Source organism: Aplidium turbinatum, chromosome 4, assembly GCF_918807975.1.
Source record: "Aplidium turbinatum chromosome 4, kaAplTurb1.1, whole genome shotgun sequence".
NCBI classification, from domain to species: Eukaryota; Metazoa; Chordata; class Ascidiacea; order Aplousobranchia; family Polyclinidae; genus Aplidium; species Aplidium turbinatum.
Window position 1 is genome coordinate 32484763 of NC_137475.1, and position 17071 is coordinate 32501833.

A 17071-nucleotide genomic window follows, 5' to 3' on the forward strand; every position below is an offset into this window, starting at 1 on the left:
ATTTCAACAGCAAGCACCTTAAAAACCACCGCAAAACCTAATTCAATTATTGAACACAATATCAGTGTTGCCAGAAGTTTAAAACAATTAACTTTTTAAAGGAAATGCCATGAAAAGAAGTGCAATTTTCAAAACAAAGCTGAGTAAAATTAAAAAAATTGTTCAATATATAAATTATAAAAACCACAGATAAAGCTGCGAAATGAAACGTTCAGTAAAGTTTCATCATATAGGAATTATATTAAAATTGAAAGAAAAAAAAAGTATTTTAAAAACTAAAACTTTTCTGCGTTTTTGAAAAGTAAAGATAGTTCTTGTAGATTTTTCCTGTTCAAAGAAGGGTATGTTAAAACAATTGTGCAAATTCAATAACAGAACAACGGGACAGTACCGATTAAAGCACACAGATATCTGTTGGGGTTTACTTTTTACACCTGGCAACTCTGCATCGTTTTAGTATGCTTGCGCAAATGGCGAATGAATATACAATTAAAAATTGATTTTCTAGCAAACTTTTTCATATAAGATAAATATTTAAGGTAAAAAACATTCACTTCAACTTTTTATACATATCTTTTCAATATGGTATGTCAAAGTCATGAAAACATGTTCGCCTCCAGTTTAGACTCCAGCACGCACGATGACATGGCCTCTGTTGAGTACGTCATGGCCGTAACAGATACTTCATCAAATTTACGAGACTGTATACCCGACATCAACAATTGTTTGTGATGACAGACCAAGGTGGTCTTTTTGAGCCCACAGAATACTGCTTTACTGTGACTGCACTCACTGTGCAATATTACAAGTTAATGTTGAACAATTTTTTCAGGGCAATCAATCAAAAATTATCTTTTCTAACGCTGTTATTCAACTGGTCGTCGTTGAGCAAATCACTTGACGTGAAATGCTCTAAATTAGTTCGGATTTCATCATAGCCTACAGCAGTGGTTCCCAACCGGGGTGCCAATTGCAATGCTCAAGGGTGCCGCGAGATATTGCAATACTGCGGCCCATTCTTTGTTTTAACTTTAACCCGTTAAGTGTAGAATTTATTTATTTATTTTAACTCAAATCCGCGGTAAACCTTTGTTTTCTCGTCCAGGAAAAACAGCGTGAAAGAGATTTTGATTCGTTGCTGTTCTTTCCATAAAAACATTTGAAACGCATCATTATTGCCAGGTTTCATGATTGTATTTTGCGTTTCACGGCGCACAAAGTCAAATTGCAGTGATGGATTATCGGATTGTGTGACCCAGCACGATTATAAAATTGCACGATTGTTTGCAAACCATTATAAAATGGGAAACTTTTGCATTAGGGATGCCTGCGCATACAAGCACGATACATAGCTAATCGAGAAAAAAATAAGTTTTTATAATTATTAATTTGTTCTTTATACATAGGTATGAATAGGTACATAGGTAGGTATGAATATATTTTGTGAATTGCTTTGCAATTACAATTGGGTCTCCAAATTAGTATAGGCTATTTAGTAGATATCTTCGACCGTTTAAATAACGTAAATGCTAAAATGCAGGGCAAAAATAAAACTCTCTTAACTTATAGCCTAACTTAACCGATAAAACGAAAGCACTGACAGAAAAACTGCAAATGTGGTCCTTAAAAGTGTAGAATAGAAACTTTGACATGCTTTCACACTTCTCGGAAATGAAGAACAAACAAAGAAGTTGTCTCACTAATAAGTAACTCAGCAACTGAATTCATTAGAAGAAAAAAAATCGAGTAGTATTTTTCCAGCATGTCCACGGAAAATTACGCATGGGTGAGAAAGCATTTTTGCTGTACTCAGCGTACTCTCATATTGTTTTAAATCTTAAGAAGAAGAAGAATTAATTGACATTCGTAACGATGGAAATTTTAAGCTTATGCACAAGCAGATGCCTCTCTCGAGTTCTGCATAAAAATTCAAAATGAATATCCTTGCGTTTGAAAGAAAGCTTTTGTGCTTTTGCTGCAGTTTTTCACGTCATACCTATGTGAGAATGGATTTTCTGTACGAACATTGATTGAATCTTTATCCTCGGAATGGGAAAACTTCTTGCAGAGCTTAATCCTGGCAGTTTCGCATACTTGTAGAGGCTTTGAATCACTGACGCAGGCCCGGTCACCGAGATTGACAGAGTGAAGTTTCCGATTGTTGAAGTGTTGTTGCCTGGGGAATTATTCCATCCATTAAATGCCGCTGAATGGAGAGCAATCCTTAACGTGCGTTGCTCAAGCGCACACCCCGAGAGTCGAACCAGCGCAGCTTGATCTTGAAGTTTCTTCGTTCCAGAAGTCACGCGCTAAAAACTAAAAAACGAGAACGACTGCTTATAGTCGAGGAAGAAATGCGGGTGACTTTATCGAATGTGCCTCCAGATTTAAGGGACTTTGTGCAAGAAGTCAAGCCCAAATTTCACACTAACTTTTAAATAAATATATTTATTTACGCGCGATATACTGTACAACTCATTTTGTGTTATTTCATACAGTTATTTGAAATACAGAAATCTCATAAAATTGATCCAGTTTTTCCAGGGTGCCGCAAACTATTTATCTCTTTGATAGGGTGCGCATGGTCAAAAAGGTTGGGAACCACTGGCCTACAGTGTGCTTTTAATTGTTTTGCCAAAATGAACTGAAACGTTTTAACACGATCAATTAAAAAACTAAACAACCACTAGAAAACTCCGTGATGTGCGAAAACTGACTTCCAAAACATAGAATTTTGCGATTGGTTTTTGGCTTGAAAGGTCGTATACAATTCAGGGCTTCTCAAACTATTTTGCTCGCGACCCCTTTTAATGTCCTAAAATTTTCCGCGACCTTTTGCAGTTGACATGATAAACAGTGCGAAATATACATTTGTGATATTTATTAAAAGGCTTAATTTGAACGAAACTAGAGTAGCATCAAGCTACCGATATTCGAAACCTGCTACTTTACACGTAGTCTATTGCATTGGAAACAAAACAAACAAAATCTCACAACACAGAAACTTGGCGTCTCATTGCCTCCAACCTTCGACGAGAGGAAGGAACTTAATGATGATGATTGGAAACAAAACACAACTGAAAAAATATTTATTCAGTGTGATGAGTGCGACTGCTTTCTGCTGCAAAGCAAATCCAGTCTTTGCTCAATCTTTGTTACTGCTGGTCTCAAGACGATTTCAATGTTGCTTAGTCTGGAACGGTATTTTCTTGCGATTGTCGTCAACTTTGATAACGTTGACTTTATACGTTAACTCGCACAGACGCGTGAACACAAACGGCAGGAATGCAGTCACTGCTGAGTGAGATAATTAAGCCTATAGAAATTCCGCTTTAACCAGCCAAAAACTGTGAAACTTTTCCAGAAAATTCAAGCCGCAACGTAGAGTCAGAAAATAGATCAGCAAGTTATTCCTGAGATTTGGAAGAGAGGTGCTCGGTATTTAGTTTTTGTATTGCAAATAGGTTTTGGATCCAAACTAATTTGGCATTGTTTAAGTCTAGAAGAAAATACTTTTAAAACTGTTTCAACAGATTTGACAAGTGGTCGATAACCACAGGCTTAAACATTTGGTTCCACATCACTATTAGTCAAAAACTCTACAGTAGATGAAAAAATTTCAAATGAATTATTTTCAACTTCTTCTTTCTAGATGTTTAAATTTTTAACGAACGCTTCAAGTTTTTGATTTCTTGATTTCAATGTCAAAACATTGGTGTTTTTTTCCTTAAACAGACAAATTAAGTTCTTTCCATTTTTTAAGCAAATCTCACAAATAGCATAGCCTACTTTTGAAAGTCAGATATCGTTGCAGAAATGATGAACCAAGTTTGATTTTTTTTTTCTGTTGGAAAAACCACGACTTCATTTTTCAATGTTAATAGCATTTTTAAAGTTTTGTTTTTGAGAGTCATCTTACTTCACAATGCAGTAAAAGGGATTTAAACTGAACTCTCATTACATTTCACCATATAGGCCTAGGCTAAACTTGCAAAAATACGGGTATTGAGTGCGCTACTCTTAATAAAGTTAATATTTTCACAGCATCTTGCACAATAGCATTTCGATGAGGATATATTCTTTTTATCTATTAAGGTCTCGCAATGAATCATAGCCTATATTGTGTAAATGCAATATGTGTAGGCCTACCACTCGCAAATCGCACTTTTGCATGAAATCCAGCTGTATGTCCTGTCATTGCAGAAGTTCTCTCAGTAGACATGCCAACACAGTCCTTCCAAAATAGCTCCACTTCCGTGCAAAAATTGACGGAATTATCGTTGCCGTTCGATTTTTTTTAACCAGCCTTCGATGGGTTTGATTAGTTTTAGTTTTTCAATATTTAGCTATGCATGCATGCTAGCATGCAGCCCTCAAGCTAGCCTACTACCAGGCCTAGGCCTGTTTACGCAGAATCTACACAACTCAGTTAAGAATAATGTTTTGAACAGTTACATCAGTTTTAACAACTGCGTTATAAAGTAAACGTCTAAAAAGTACCATAGGATAATATGCACTATTTTATGTAAAATTGGTATACTCTCTGCGCCCCCTGAAGTTTGTTACGCGACCCCTTGTGGGTCGCAACCCCCAGTTTGGGAAGCCCTGGTATACATGATGTCGCTGGTATGCAACGTCATTGTACTTGCTATTGTTTAAAACGTATCTGTGTGCCCTGGAGAGTGATTTTCTTATAGCCTACATTTCAACAACTTTTAAAAATGTTGACACAATGCACAAACAACTCCACTATCTAAATTTCTGAGAATTATATTTCAACTTCACAGGGAGAAGCAAGCCTTTGGCAAGCAATTATGATATAACTTACAGTAGTTCAGGGCTACTCAACTAACGGTTCGCATCAGGACCTTCTGGGTGTTGATGGTGGACCTCGGGCTTCTGGAAAAAGAACCTCGTTGCCACGTTTCAGGGCCTTTTAATCAGATTTCTACTGGGAGGAAACAAAATTTTCTGTGATTATCTTAGTAGCTAAGCCATCAATGATCAAGACCCCTGAACACTTTGTCACAAATTTAAGTCGAGATACATTTTACCTAAAAAAAATGATTCGGTACTGGCAATGATAGTTTAACTTTTGTGGTTGCATATTTGCTTTGTTTTTCATATCTTTATCCTGCATTGCGGAAAGCGGACTTGAGCGCTATGCATCGGTGTACGCCTTCCGACGTACACCTGACCCACGCTGCAGCTGACTGCAATGTCTGTTTCCAGTTGTCTACTCTACTTATGACTTAAATTTGGTACTACCCATTACTCGAAATCGATCACTGGGTAGAGGCAATTATCGTAAAGTTTATTCACCGGACAGCTAAAACATTCAACTTGTCAAACGGGACCTTTGTTAACATTAGTTGAGTAACCCTAAATAGTTATTTATAGCAGTTTATTTGCACGTTGCATTCGTTTAGTATACTTTTATGTTTTTGAAAATTTAGATGTGCGTTAATTAAAAGTCCGTTTTCGGCCGCTTTGCGAGATATGCCTTAATTTTAGGCCGTTCTTCGGTTTTGCGAATGATGTGGTCTCTCACGGTTGGAAACTGGTCAATAAAGCCTTTGCTGAAACCTTCAACCTCATGAGCCGCGATCATCACCGCAATGTCGGCATAGGTGAATTTCTGAAACCAAAATCAAATACAACTATTAGCAAGCAGAAAAGTAATAGCAAATCTAGAGGTGCACTTGGTCACGTGCCCTTCCAAACAGATACAGAATATAAAGTGTTTCTCCTCTTTGACGAAGTTTCTCGCTTACTCGCCCGCCCCGATAGCTCAATTGGTTAGCGCGGCACTTCTGGAACGAAGAAGCTTCAAGATCAAGCGGCGCTGGTTCGACTTTCGGGGTGTGCGCTTGAGCAACGCACGTTAAGGACTGCTCTCCATTCAGCGGCATCTGATGAATGGAATAAATTTCCCGGCAACAAGACTTCAACAATCGGAAACTTCACTCTGTCAATCTCGGTGACCGGGCCTGCGTCAGTGATTCAAAGCCTCTACAAGTATGCGAAACTGCCAGGATTAAGCTGTGCAAGAAGCTTTTCCAGTCCGAGGATAAAGATTCAATCAATCAATCACATTTTGTTGATACAAACGGTGGCACAGGGCACGTGTGAATTCAGCAGTGGATGTTAAAATGAACATTTTTGTGTTCCGGTTCTATAAAAACTGAGAAAAAATGCTATATTTTCCCCTTCACATTTTTTTTCTAGATTAGCTTCTGCAGGAATGATAATTAGCCTAAGTAGACTATTGTAGCCTATATATTTTTGATTAACAAAACTTTGAACAAGATTTAACAGTGGATTATGTGCATTGCAGGCTAATTCAGCTATGATGGACGACAGAATAACTGATATGGAGACGATACCTAATCATATAGCCTATACTGTACAGTAGGGTGGAGTGAAAATAACTTTTTCGCGAAATTAAAAAAACACATTTGTGAAAAAAAAATAATGTCTTGATGAATCTCAATCCGCAAATCAAAGATGGCCGCCAACTTTGCTTGAAAATACAATGAATTCACCATAACTTTGCCAATACTTGCCCAATTTTCATCACATTTCAACAAGCTTTCCTCGTTCATGTCATAAAACACTACAAATACATATAATGACAGCGTGAGCAAATTATGACGTTACCAAATCCAATATGGCCGCCAAATTCAGTTTTTTTGCATTTTTTCCATTTCTACTATTTCTTCTTTCATTTTTTTATAGATATATAGGCTACGTTCTCTACGTATGATTGCATATTGCAGACCTGTTCAAAAGTGTTCATCTTATACCAGAAATAGTTACAGTCGTGTCCATATTAATTGACTCAAGCCATGTTTTTCAGTTAGCCTATATTGCAATGTGTCGTAGAATTTCTGATAAATCAAAGAAATACCAGGCAAATGATTATTGGTAGTATTGATAAAGCAGAAACACAAAAGCTAGAAAAAAGAAACAAAAGAAGAACATTGTTAAAACATTGTAAAATGACCACAAAAAGTTGTGCAACTTAGTCGTCTGCATCATCTCAGGTTCATCACAGTAACAGTGACACAGAATGTCCTAACAATAGTGGTACATATATAGATGCTTCCTGTCCAAAGAAGAGAAAGGTCTTCCCCAAATCTTTGCAAACAATGGCAACCATTTGTGACAGATATGGAGTCTCAGATAGGGCAGCCGAAGTCATAGCGAATTCTGTTCATGCTGATGTTCAAGGCGACAGCTCCTTGGTGATCGACAGAAGCAAAGTTCGCAAGAAAGGATGAAGAAACGCGCAGCTTTGTCAGGTGAAGCCAGCACAAAGATTACAGGTTTATATTTTGATGGCCGAAAAGATAAGACAATGTTGCAAAAGAGATTGATGGCAAATTTCATCGTAAAATAATATCAGAGGAACACATGACAATTATAGCAGAACCAGGATCATTTTACTTCGGGCATGTTTTTTGCAAGTAACGGGACAGGGGCTGAAATAGCTTCAAAGTTGTTAGATTATTTAGAAAAAAGGGGGGTAGATACAAATGAACTCAATGTAATTGGTAGCCTACTGATTGAACAGGCGTCAATACTGGTGTAAAGAAGGGAGTCATTCGATTAATTGAAGAGTCACTAGGTAAACCATAATGGTGTATCTGCTTGTTGCATGCCAATGAGATTCCTCTCAGGTATCTTTTTCAAAAGATAAATGGTCCAATTACTGGCCCCATGGATTTGCAGGACCAATCGGCAAAGCCGTTCATACCTGTGACCGTCAACCACTGGTAAATTTTGACAAAATACCTTGTGATTTAGATCACATACTGCAACCCAAAGACTTGAGCACCGATCAGAAGTATCTGTTTGAAATCTATCTGGCTATTAGCAAAGGTTGTCGCTCCTTGGACCTTTCACTCAAATGCCATGGTACAATTAATCAAGCAAGATGGCTGACTTTAACAAATCGCTGCATATTTCAACAGAAGCACCGTCCATAGAATTGAAGACTGTTGTCACTTTTATTTTGAAAGTGTATGCACCGATGTGGTTCTCTATTAAAAAGGCATCTTTGTGTACAGATGGAGAAAAACATGTCCACAACATGGTAGACAAGGCCAGATATCTTGAGGATGAGCTTAAGAAAGTTGTTATGAATGCTATCCAGAAAAATGCCTTTTTTGCGCACCCTGAAAACTTTATTCTGGCAATGTTGGCAGACGACAACATCAGTATCACAGAACTGGCTCTCAGGCGAATACTGAAGTCCAGAGAACGCAATAGCAGCAGTACAGTGCGAGTTTTTAGAGTGCCAACCTTGAGCCTTCACGCTAGGAATTATATAGAAATAATTGACTGGCACTGAACTGGCACAAAGATATCACTGAACCTCCCCACACCAAGAACCTTAGCAATGAAGATTTGATTAATATGATCAAAACAAATCTATTCACGATGAGTCCTCTCACAATTGAAAGTTTCCCCTGTCATAACCAGGCTGTGGAACGCCATGTTAAGCTTATGACAGAGGCTTCAGGCTCCATTTGTGGAGGAGATAACAGAGATGGTTTCATCAGGGCTCGATTAGAGAGCAGGCGAAAAATGCCAAAGTTTGACAGCAAGGCTGATATCAAAGTTTAGAATTTCAGTGAAGGTTACATTGAACAGGTCATTCTGGGGTGAAATTCATATCCCTTGGACTTCCCAGAATGCCCTTGGGCGACAAACGCATTCCATCCCCGGTTTGTCTCCTAAAAGGTTCACATGTAGCCTGTAGGACTACCTCCACGTGGCGTGAACTGGAAACGTTAATTCTACGGGCTTAACGGCTAAACGTCCTATCCTACTCTGTTGCAATTATTGAAGGTATTTTTAATTTCTAGATGAATACTATACTAAATAAAGCTTCCATCTGTATTTGCTATTATCAAGAGGAACAATCGTACCTACGACAGAAAACAGCATAACCATATAACTGTCAAACGTTGGAGCAAATCGAAAAAGAAGTGTGTAACATGGATAGGACATGTAAAAACTGAATTTGGCGGCCATATTGGATTTGGTGGTGTCATAATTACTCACGCTGTCATCACATGTATTTCTAGTGTTTTGTGACATGAACGAGAAAAGCTTGTTGAAATATAATGAAAATTGGGCAAGTATTGGCAAAGTTATGGTGAATTTACTGTATTTTCAAGCAAAGTTGGCGGCCATCTTTGATTTGTGGATTGAGATTCATCAAGACATTATTTTATTTTTTTTTATTTTTCACAAATGTGTTTTTCATAAACAAAAGCAACTTTTTAGGGGCTATGTTTTTGAATTTCGCGAAAAAGTTATTTTCACTCCACCCTACTGTACAGGGCCGTTGACAGGATTTCTCGGGCCCGGTACCAATTTATTTTTGGGCCCACTTTCATCGACAAAGTTATGAATATAAAGGTTGTGTACAAACTTTCATTGATGTCGTTTAAGCATGGTCATTTAACAAATCTTGCGCAATCTTAAAATTTCTTGAACCGCAAAACTTACTATCTCTATTTAGCGGTTGCTTTTTTCACTTTTATTTGTCACATGGCGCTGAGTATTACTTCCCGATTCTATTGATGTTTCACTGGTCATTCTAGGTTCACCAGAAGAGAATTTACAGCACTGCAGACAGTCAGAAAGTTTTCAATTTGATTTCGGAAAGGTGTTTGGGCCTAGGTCAAACATTTGCTGATTGCTGCAATCGGAAAAGCGGTTTTGGTATAATTTTTAGTGCAGAAATAGGGATAGTAATCTTCTTACCTGTGCCATTTCAGTTTTTGAGTTTGAACTAATATTAGCCTGTTTATTTTGAAATTCGTGTTTCGGGTAATATTCGTGGTTAGGGAAATCACTATACTAGACTAAATTTTTATTTTACTGTTTGGTGTCAGAAGTGGTTATTTTACCACCAGAAAGCTGAAGTAGGCCCGGTACCCAGAAGGGGGCCCGGTACTTTACCATCTGACGGCTGAAAGGGCTGTTTTAACCTCTGATGGCAAATCATTTAGATCTGATTATATTAAGATCTTGATAATGTTTGAAGTTGCGGGAATTTTTTTAAATCCGGGCCCCTTAAATATTCCGGGCCCTGGTCCAAAAGTACCACCTAGACCCCCTGTCAACGCCCCTTCCAGGCCGTTGAGAGGATAAGTTGGGCCCGGCACCAATGAGATCCTCGGGCCCCAAATGAAGACATTTTTAAGAAAAACGCATCACATCCAAAGAATGCGCAATGATTTCTTAAGGTCCCGGGCTCGGGTCAAAAAGTGCCCCATGGACCCTCCTGTTAACACTATTGCTGTTGACCAGTATTAAAATTGAGTTGAATACTTATAACTGGTTTTAAAATTTTCTAAGGCTAATGGTAAAAATGTTTTTTTGAAACTGAAGGCAAAATTAGATTTTTATCTGCAACATTAAGATGACCGGACTATTCTCATGTCGTCATGCAAACGCGTTATTGATGTAAGGTTTCGTTACCTTTCCAACGAAGTGACAATCTTTTAAGTCTTGGTTTTTATCTGCAGCAATTCCATCTACCTTCTTCTTGAATTTTTCCTCAAAACGTTTGAAGATGGGATTGATCAATTTTAAAGCTTCATCTACCGCCTTTGCCTTTGTAGAAAAAAATTCAATAACGTAATTGCACACATTAATATACTGATGGTTAAACAATAAATACCATTAATGCTACAAAAAGTGCTCAATGCCGAGGCCACCGAAAGTAGGAAGGCCTGTTGCATCGCGGCGGTTTTCTGCTGACGTCATCACGAGCGGTTACAATTAATTATATCGGCGCTGCCAAATAAGCGCTTTCATCGCAGGCTTGTCAATGGCTTGTCCTTGTCAATGCCAAGCTAAAAGTCAAGCAGAGCAAATTACATCAAATATAGTTATTATTCACTAAAATCCTGTACAGCCTGTTTCACCCTAAAAGGGGATCATCAGATGGTCCTTATTCAAATAGCATACACATATGATGATATACATGATACACGATGGTTAAATGTTAGTTGTGGAAGGAATAGAGATACAGTATTAATTTATGGTTTTCTTATATCATTGATGCTTTAATTCTCGTTTGGACTCACATAGATCTTTGAGAAAAATCTACCGTTTTGAAAAAGATGGATCATCTTTTATTAAAAGTGTCTGGGTAGCCTACTACGTATAAAACTAAACTGTCCAAAATAAGGCTGGCAGTGGCTTGTAGGCTACAAACAATTATGCAATCCAGAGAAAATGCTTTCATGAGAATTCGATCTTAAATCCACCTTTGAAGCTGATGTGATGTTATTTTTCAAAAAAAAAAAATAAATACAAGTAGGCATACTGTTAGGAAACAAAACTAGCTTGCCTTTTTTTCAGGGTCTTTCTCTACATAAGGAAGTTTTCCCATAATTTCTGAATGAGTTTCCCATATCATATCCACATAAGCTTCTTCCATAGATGTTGCTCCATTTAAGTTGAACTCTCTAGACAGGTAGCGTGCAATAGCTCCACTTTGTGGCAATGGTTTGTCGTCTATCATTAAAACTGGGACTTGTCCTAATGGCATATCTGAAAAAAAGTTTTATAAAGACTATAACACTTTATAAAAACCTGTACCTTATGCTGATTAGTTGATTGAGGGATTTTTTATCCTCGCACTGAGAAAGTTTCTCGGAGGGCTAAATCCTAATAGTTTTGCATAGTTGTAGAGGCTTTGAATCACTGAATCAACCCCTGTCACCTAGTTTGACATAGTGAAGTTTCCATTGTAGATTTGTTGCCGATAAAATATTCCATCCACTAGATGCCACTGAATGAAGAGTTGTCTTTGATATGCATTTCCGAGAGCACACTCCGATAGTTGAACCAATGCCACTTGACTTTTCGTTTTTTTCGTTCGGGAAGCCAAGGTCTTTACTAGCTGAGCTATTGGAGGGCGGATTGACACTTGTATTATGTTTTGTTTTAATGTCCCGACTTGCACCAAATATTTTGTTTATTTTTTTACATCTTAGATATAGCCTACAGAGAGCCTAAACTTGTACCAATGCAAACTTTTAGCCTGATAAGTTTTAACGAAAAGCAACAAAAACCATTAAAACAAACTCTGGCAGACTGAATAGAAACCTGAAGACCTACGAACAAAAAATAATGCTTTTAGCCAAACTCACCGGGTTTGTATTTAGGCCAATCATTAAATCCAATTCTGAAGTCTTCGTAATCCACTCCAGCATCAGCAAACATTATCCTTATTCCTTCACCTCGAATTTTCAAGTTGAAGTATATCAATTTATAAGATGGCATATTGATTTTAACTGACCAATACGTTATTTACAAATTCTGAAAGAATGAAATAAGATATGTCAAAGGAAGAAAGTTAATCAAAAATAATCTAAGCAACTTTTATGTGGCATGTTTGAAATTTTGAATTTTAAAACTCAGTAGCCTACCGTAGCTTAATTTAGAATCAAACTATGCTGTTCTTTGTTCCAAGAATCTAGGTGATTTTGTAATAGTGTATTTTTCTGTAGGCTACAATATTGTGCCTGCTCAAAATATAATTTACTTGCTGTAGCTTTGGACAACTTGTCCTTTTTTTTAAATTCCATTTTGGCACCAAAGTAGGCCGAGTTCTTGAAGTCCTATGGTTATTTTTAAAACTGGACGTTTTAAATAATGCATAGATATCTAGTGCAGGTAGCTACCGTTGTTTAACGCTGCACACCGGTGTAGACCAGTGGTCAGTAACATTGACACTGATAGAGGCAGTAGGCCTGGCAGCTCATCCTAATCCTCGTGAAATTGTTAAATGTAAACGTAATGTAAAACATTTTCGCAGCCTATCCATTAAAATTAGCTAGAGCCGCCTCTGGACAGAAGAGTCCATGGGATATTTTAGGACTGCAGCACAAGATGATTTTAGGGACCCGTAAGTTTTTTAAGGAGACAAAGGGACATGAAAAAAACCATCGTGTATTTTTTGATATAGTGCCCTTTTCTTAAATAATCTTTATTTGGGTTCCAAGAATCTGATTAGTACCAGGCTCAAACAGTGTTCTCAACGGCCATGGTTGCTACAATGTAGCAACAATCAAATACATGACATGATCATGTTGTGAACCAACATGCATCTGATCAAGATGCCAAGTGTAGCGCGCGTGCTGTAGATTGTCGATAAGTACTGCAGACTACAAGACGTAGACCATAGCTACTGAGTGTTCTCACTTTTCAGTATGTTCATTAACATTGCCAGTTTTTTAATATTGAGAAAACGCAGCTGATGTCAAATGAAGTAGACTACAGGTAGGCTACATATATTTTTATATCAAAAATGTGCGTGAAAGCTATCTTTGCCACTTGTAAACACTTATGCACAGCTGAACGCTGTAGCAACCAATTTGTGAGGGGGTTTCTTTGTCATTTTACAGCCGAGTTGAAGTGAAGTCCTCAATAACTAATTTATCTATGCTAGCCTGTGTTCCACTGCACAGCGCACACCGCAGAGGTAGTTGTTGTGAAATATTTTACTCAATTAGATATGCATTGACAAGAGATAAGAAATGCTTGACCGAAATCGACTCGAAATTGTGTTCTAACTTCATACACTGTCTGAGCGGAGTATTTTAGCGGAGTAAATGTATCAAAAATGTAACCGAACTTTCAAAGCCAAGATTGGACTAATTAGCCATTTAAGAACTCACCGTTAGCTTTTATTTTATTGCGAAGGCCATCATCCTTGAAGACGAGGGATAGCCATCATCAGCCTACCTGAGAATGATTAGTGAACGATACAGTAGCTACGAAGACTATTCTGCTCATTTTTGCTTTCCATCTTACTGCTTATCTGGGTATGACACACAGTGCCACCACCATAGCCTACAGTACAACAATTAGAGTAGGCTTAGGCTACTAAGCAGAGTTGCTACCTTAGCATCTAGGCTACGGTAAGAGTAAATAAAAACTCGGCAATCGTCGAAGTTTGGATAGGGCCATACCAGCCAGCAAATGAATTATTTTTTGCATTGATTTGATGGCTGGGATAAGCCATCAAAACTATAGTGTCGTTACTCCACAGTATCATTTGTTGAAACAAGAGATTTGCTCAAACACAGCTAAAAGTAAACTCAAGTGGTGATACATTGTTTGCTCTCGGTCTAGTGAACAAAAGCTGAGGTTAACACAAGCTCATAACAAGAACATGTAAAGCAAACAAGATGTTTGCCATACAGTAGATGTGAGCATGAAGTGGAGCGAAGTTTGGCCGATTTTCAGAAAATGGCGTGGATTCGGCGTTTAGTTCTGTTTGTAAAAAAAAAAATGAAAACTATCCCCACGATTTTTGACCTATTGATAGTACTCGCAGGTTTTAAGAATTAAGGGTTTTCAACCATGGACCACTTGCATACTATCAACTAATTAGTTGAAAAAACAAACGAATATAACATCCCACTCTGCCTTGGACTAATAGATTATAAAAAAGCGTTTGACTCTGTTGAAACATCAGCTGTCATTTCAGCACTGGAAAAACAAGGAACTGACCAATCATTCACTCAACTTCTCAAAAACATTTACGCGAAAAATACATCTATAATTCGGCTGCACAAAGACTCTGAACCATTTCAGATTTAAAAAGGGGTACGTCAAGGTGACACAATATCTCCGAAACTTTTTACAGCAGCCTTAGAAGAATTTTTTAAGCAACTTAACTGGGAAAAAAAGGAATCAAAATTGATGGTGAATACATAAACCATTTACGTTTTGCTGATGACAGCATCCTTATATCTGAGCAACCTAAACAACTACAAACAATGCTAAGTGAACTCAATACATAAAGCAAAAAGATTGGCCTTCATATGAACTTTAACATAACGAAAGTTATGTTTAACAAACTGGCAGACATGGCAGACATCGGCAGCAATATTCTTTTGGACGAAGCGACTTCGAAAAAGTTGATCACTATATATATCTTGGCCAAAAAATTACAACCAACTCCAATAAAGAAGATGAAATTAAAAGAAGAATATCACTTGGATGGCAAGCCTTCGGAAGAGCAAGTTCGATATTTAAGTCAAAACTGCCTCTTTCTCTCAAGAAACAAGTCTACGATCAATGCATCCTTCCAACATATGGTGCAGAAACTTGGAACCTTACAAAGAAATTAACATTTAAACTAAAAACTATGCAGACATCACATGAACGAATCATGATGGGTTTAACATGGCGAGATAAAAAGACTGCCGAATGGATCAGAAATCAAACGAAATTACGAGATATATTAAGCACAATCAAGAAACTAAAATGGTCCTGGGCAGGTCATATAGCAAGATATCAGGACAATAGATGGACTAAAAAATTAACAACATGGACACCACGAGAAACCAAAAGAAAGAAAGGAAAACCAAAAGTGAGATGGAGGGACGACATTGACAAACAATGCAATACAACCGATTGGTACAACTAGCACATATAATCATGTAAATTGGCATGAAAAGGGGAAGGCTTACGCTCTGCAGTGGGAAGGCTATCAAGAGCATAAAGCTGAGCGTAAGCCTTCTCCTTTTCATGCCAATTTACATGATTAGGCTACGGTATAATATATACGTTGCCTAATATACCTGTATCGTAAATGCTTTACAAGTTTTACAAGTAGATATGTTGGCTATGGTTGCATGAGGACGGACCAGACTGCCAAAGCAATCCAAGACTATAGAAAAGTGTTTAGTTGATCAATCTTGATCACTTCATTTTGCAAACTTTTGCGATATTCATATTCTTGTATTGCCGAGTCGTAGCAATCGAAACTGAAAAATGAAAGTAGCCTAAAACTCCTCTTTCCCTCTTTCAATAACAAAACTTGTTATAAAAACCATCTGAAAAAATAATTAAAGCAGTGGGCCTTTTGATAAAACATTTAACAACATTGCAAAATCTAATATATACTGTAAAACCGCTGGATTATGTTTGAAGACGATGTTCTTTCTAACTTAGCCTACTATAGGCTACTTTAATTTCAATTGACAGTAGGCTATCAAAGAAAGCTACGCCTATTTTCAAATTAAACAGCTTAGCAAATTTATTGATCATTTCAACGTCCGTCAAGACAGGGATTGCTATAATGTTTTTGTGGTGATTAAAAATTGCCCGGTTTATGTGTAGGCTACACACAATTAGCCGATGACATTCTATCTTCTACTTCCTCTATAAAACGATTTTTATTAAAAACTGTTGTATTGAAATAACCATTGTAGTCCAGCAATGCTTTTTGTTTTGATAACATTTAACGTCTTCTGCATAATTTATATTTCATGCAGAAATCTTTAAATGTAGCCTAAATTGCGATGCTCGATTATTAAATAAGCAGCACAATGAAAAAGAAAAGATGAAAACATTTCACCTCAAGACTTCACCTAAGAAACTGTATGAAAATATCAAACTAAAAACAATATTTTTGAAAAGATCGTAGCAAGCAACGACCTTTTCAGGGGAGCCGAAACGATTTCTGACTGGGGGGCAGGATTATAAAAAAGGGCACTTTTGTTGCTAAAAGGCCAATTTTTTTAAAAGTTTTAAGGTAAGATATAGCGATACTGCTGGGCAGTTCGTTAATTGTTTTCCCCCTATTAGCCATATAAATCGAAATGTGAGACAGATGAAGATAAGTAAATGACATATAGGCCAACTGAAATAGCTTGAACAAGAAGAAACGAAAGATAAGTTTTACGCTCATGGCGTCACAATCTGCTGCAAAGTATAAAATGTGTCCTCGGGATAATTTGTATATTGTTGTGTATATAGACAAACATGAAACCAATCCGAAGTACTTTTACGCGCTTGGTTGGTCAAATGAACTCTATTGCAACAATTTTTAAGTCAATGGTGTCCATCACCTCTTTGTGAATAGTTGCAAACATTCGGTTGTTTGAACTGTTGTCTGTCAGTATGGTACGAAGCCACATTTTCACTCGCCCGATGGCGCTAAGACCTTAAAAGGGCACCATTGCCCCCTATGCCCCATCCACAGAAAACTTGAGGGCACGGGTGTCATTCGCCCCCTCTACCC

The 17071-nt window shown here is 37.5% G+C and overlaps 1 protein-coding gene across 1 annotated transcript; it reads right to left on the reverse strand.

Moving 5' to 3' along the window:
- Window positions 1-3937: 3937 nt before the first annotated feature.
- On the reverse strand, window positions 3938-13821 carry LOC145768698 (hematopoietic prostaglandin D synthase-like). The gene is made up of 5 exons (XM_082580267.1): window positions 13713-13821; window positions 12183-12351; window positions 11378-11580; window positions 10501-10635; window positions 3938-5638 (listed from the first exon to the last, which is right to left on the reverse strand). Exons 2-5 carry the CDS (start codon window positions 12313-12315, stop codon window positions 5468-5470), a joined length of 642 nt encoding a protein of 213 aa, XP_082436393.1. The 5' UTR covers window positions 12316-12351; window positions 13713-13821; the 3' UTR covers window positions 3938-5467.
- Window positions 13822-17071: the final 3250 nt, after the last annotated feature.